This window comes from Cetorhinus maximus, chromosome 23 (assembly GCF_964194155.1).
Source record: "Cetorhinus maximus chromosome 23, sCetMax3.hap1.1, whole genome shotgun sequence".
NCBI lineage: Eukaryota > Metazoa > Chordata > Chondrichthyes > Lamniformes > Cetorhinidae > Cetorhinus > Cetorhinus maximus.
The window spans coordinates 35,031-39,626 of NC_135901.1; the positions used below are offsets into that span (position 1 = coordinate 35,031).

At 44.1% G+C, this 4,596-nt stretch overlaps 1 protein-coding gene across 1 annotated transcript; it reads right to left on the minus strand.

Annotated features, from left to right (window-relative positions):
* Positions 1-376: 376 nt before the first annotated feature.
* On the minus strand, positions 377-2,902 carry LOC144697688 (putative G-protein coupled receptor 139). Its single transcript, XM_078569702.1, has 2 exons — positions 2,833-2,902; positions 377-1,278 (listed from the first exon to the last, which is right to left on the minus strand). The coding sequence occupies exons 1-2, from the start codon at positions 2,900-2,902 to the stop codon at positions 377-379; spliced, it is 972 nt and encodes a 323-aa protein (XP_078425828.1).
* Positions 2,903-4,596: the final 1,694 nt, after the last annotated feature.

Genomic DNA, 4,596 nt, shown 5'->3' on the forward strand with positions numbered 1-4,596 from the left:
GAGCAATATTCCACAAATGTAATTGAAAAATACTCAGATAGCTGCTTTTAACTGGTTTAAATGAGGGACAGTTATTGTAAGAAGCTGGGGAAAGCTCTTCCTGCTCATTTCTGAAATTCCGACCGTGGGTTGCTACATTCGATCTGAGAGAGCAGATACTCACAGTGGTTTAACATCTCATCTAGAAATGCAGCAATTGTGTTAGTTCGGTATTTCTTCAGGGACACAGGGGGACTATCGGCACTGGAGTATGGGCCTGAAATCTCACAGATCCAGGAGCTAGAAAGCAGCACTTTCTGATTCTGGAGAGAGAGTGTGCTACACATTGAACTACTCTGATGGAAGTGAAGCAACGCGAGGACGTTTTAGCGTTTGTTTACCGTTTAAACCAGCCAGTGAACGTGGTGACGGGCCACATCAAAACCTTTCTCAGTTCCTCTCGGAACTTCTTCTGGGCCACCGCGTAGATGAAGACGTTGTTGCAGGAACTGACTAACTGGAGCATGTTGGCTGTCTCCTGGAGGATGTACTGCGGGTCATTGAAATTTAGGCTCTTGAAGTAGCCCTTACCTGTAATCCGCACGTAGAGGAAATGTCCGACATAGGTGGCCCACAGGAGGAGGAAGCTGAGTGCAATGGAAAAGAGCAGGATAATGGATCGCTTGCGATTGACCATCTCGGGGTCTCTGTGACTCTTGGTGCCCCGGAGCCTCCTGCGGGCTCTGATGGCCGCTAAGATGTGCCTTACGGTCAGGGCATTGAGCAGCAGAATGAGGAAGAAAGGGAGAAATGGGGTTAAGATGCGGTCCAGCCAGTCATAGGCCTGCCAGGCGGGCAAAGTGAAATAGGTGGATTTGCGGTCGCAGAACCAGGGTACCCCGTCCAGGATGTACAAGGGCTGGCAGACGAAGTACAAAGGGGCGTTCTTGACGCAGCTCAGGGTACTGACCAGTCCTATAACAAGCACCGCAGTTTTCCCGGTGCAATACCTGGTCTTCAGGCCCTGGCAGCAGATGGCCACAAAACGGTCGATGGTGAAGGCGACCGTTAGCCAAACTGAGCCATCCCGGGTGGCAAAGACCAGCATGATGCTCACTGCGCTTGCTGGGGTGGTGGACAGGACACTGTCTCGAAAGTAGATCCGGCCGATCCGGTTGAGGATTGCGGCGGTGATAATGACCAGGAAATCGCTCAGCGCTATCGCCACCAGGTAGCAGGTGATGCACCGGGAAAGTCCACACTGTCCTCGGGATAGGATTATGATCGCCACCACGTTAGCTGATAGATGAACGTGAGGGATAAAAAGAGTGAGATATTACCGAGTGAACTGCAAACACCATCTACTGCCTTATCCACTTAGTTACTGATACCCTCCTAATCCGTCCCTTTGCCATCTCTAGACCACAAATCTTCCAAAGCCATTGGTAATTGTAAAACATCCAATGCTGGATTAGACGTGTGTCAATCCAGAAGGCATTGCAATCTGTTCCCACCACAATCTCAGCTCTCTGGTCACTGAGTCAGACCCCGGGGCTATTTATCCAATTTAAGTTCATCTGAGACAGCTGCCGATACCCACATTCATACCAAATCCCGTCGGTCCATCAACCCTACGCTCGCTGATCTACATCGGGCCCCATTCGGCAACGTCTGGGTTTCAATAACCTCGCCCTTCGAATTTCCAACCCCCCCCCCCCCCCACCCCCCCCCCCCACCCCCCCCTCCATAGTATCGCCACGGCCTGCGCTGTAACATTCTACAACTATCTGAGGCCTCAGCGTACCTCCAATTCCGCCCTCTTGTGTGTATCCCTGAAATTATCATTCCTTTAGCCTCGAAAATGCCTTTAGCCACTGAAGCCCTCATCTCTGAAATTCCCGCTCTCAACTTTTCTGTCTCTCCTTCCTTCTTTAGGATGTTCCTCATAACCTAACTCTTTGTTCAAACTTTGGGTCAAAAATCTACTTACGTCATTCGGTATCAAATTTGTTCAAGTTCTTGTGAAGCATCCCCACCATAAGTACTGCAATGGCTGAAGAAACAAGGGCAACTCCACCTCCCAAGTGCAAACTAGAGATGGACAATGCATTTTGGCCTTGCCAGGAGCACCAATGTCAAGCTAATGTTTAAGAAATATAATTATCCAAAGTGTAGGAAACCTACCAGCACAAGCCAAACATAGAATAAATATCTTCAATCTCCACTTATTTCTCTTAAACATTCCCATGATCAATTCCATAACTACATTAACAATGGGGATTGCCCAGCAGGAACTCGCTATATTGTAACTATGACACCCCTCCAGAAGTCGCACTGCACATTCATGTAAAAACTAAATGTATTTTTACATTACGATTCATATAACATCATGATTGCATTGTATTATTTGTTTTCCGACAATAAGAGCAGGACACGAAAATGCATTTGACCACACCATGATACACTATTATTCCACATAACAGTAAAACACTAGGTTGCATTTCACTATATTAGAATAAAACCTAATGTTCAATAATATAACAAAATATTGTTCAGGCAATGTCATAACTTTCAATACATATTTTGGTAATCTAATAAACTATCTCTATAAATGTGCGGCAAAATATTCTGAATAAAATCTTGTAATGATTCAGCATGGAAGTGCAAGTAATTGACATTAATTTACCATAACACTGTATAATATCATATAATGCACCTATATATGTATATATGGCCACCTGGTTTGATTCTCTTACACTCAGTCAAAAAGTCAGCCCGATCCTGAAAGGGAAGGTGTAAAATTTATGGACACTTACAAAAAAATAAATAACTTAATTGTGATCAATTACCTACCTGGGGCACCAATAATAGCGAGAATCGGATAGCAAGTGGCAAAGAAGAGGCCATTCGCTGGTCCGTGCATCCTCTTTCGCAGACTAAAAAAAATCCAGGGAGCTGTAGAATTTAGCACTGCGTCACTTTCAAAGCGTTCCTCCTTTATTCCAAGTGAGAGTCTCTAGAGGGATAATTAAGTTACAACATACACCTTTGATACGGTTCTGTGAACAAACAGATTGACGTCCTGTTTCTTGCATTTGTAGCATTGGGAAGGTGGATGATCCCATTACACTTACAGGCGAGCTGTTGGCTGCAAATTCTGTGGTTTCCCCCTCTCCACAAACGATGCCTTTATGCCGCCACAAAGCAGAGCCCCTGATGGTAGACACTGAGCTGATGTCCTATCTCCAACAGAAAATCTCCTCTTCCCATCTCTATCACGTGCCCAATTATTTCGTGTTTTTAGGTGTCAGATTAGTCCATGTTTTTCTTTATTGATAAATGGTTTAGTGTTTAATGCTTTAATGTTACCTAACTGTTTTAATAGTTTTACAGCTGAGCTATTTGAAACCACTGTTAGCTATCAAGGGATGACATCTAAAGTGGAGACCATCACACGGAACTTCTGGGCCATATGGAAACTGCAGAACTGTTCGTTTTTCCTGATAAACCACAAATATAAGAGGCTCAAACTACAGAGTTTCTGATACAGATGCAGTTGACAAATGGTTTGGTGCAATATAAACAGAGGCATTGTCAGGTGAATTAATAACTGTAAAATAGATTCGAAATATAGAATCAAGTGCGCAGGCAATGCAGACACGGTTAATGTAAAGTAGAAAGATGCATGTTCCAGTGTGATAATAACTGAGATAGAGCCGATTGGAAGGTGAACAGTGACAGGTGTAATGTAATATAAAAAAGAGACATGATTTCCTTTCGGTAACAATTAAGAAAGAGCCTAGTGCAATGTAAACTCACGCATGCCCGAATGGAACATTATACTTTCTACACTCCACCCTGCTCTCAAGCCCATATGTCCGTCCTTGGCCTGCTGCAATGTTCCAGTGAAGCTCAACGCAAACTGGAGGAACAGCACCTCATCTTCCAACTAGGCAATCTACAGCATTCCGGACATAATATTTAGCTCAACAACTTCAGATCATGAACTCTCTCCTCCAACCCAACTCCCTTTCCGATCCCACTTTTTCCAATAATTTATAATTTTTAAAAAACATTTTTCTTTTCCCAACTATTTTTAAATTTATTTCGATCTATAGTTTTATCTCCACCTTATAGCCCATTTCGATCCCTTCCCTCCATCCCACCCCCACTAGGGCCATCTGCCACTAACTTGTCCTGCTTTTTACCCTTAATATCCCCATTAGCACATCCCTTAGATAATATCACCACCGTAAACACCCCTTTGTCCTTTTGTCTATGACATCTTTGGCAATCTCTTCTTTGCCTCCAACTATCACTGGCCCTCTATCCAGCTGTACCTGACCCAACCCTTCAACCAGCTTATATTTCACCACATTTCTATGTTTCTTTAGTTCTGATGAAGAGTCATACGGACTCGAAACGTTAACTGTGTTCCTCTCCGCAGATGCTGTCAGACCTGCTGAGTTTTTCCAGCTCTTTTTGTTTTTGGAACATTACACTTGATGTCTTATAGGAATCTAGACAAGACCTCCTGCAATGAGAACCAAGAGGGGGTCTTGCATAATAGAATGAATGGCGTGGTCTCGTCAAGTCATTACTGGACATGGCTTAGAA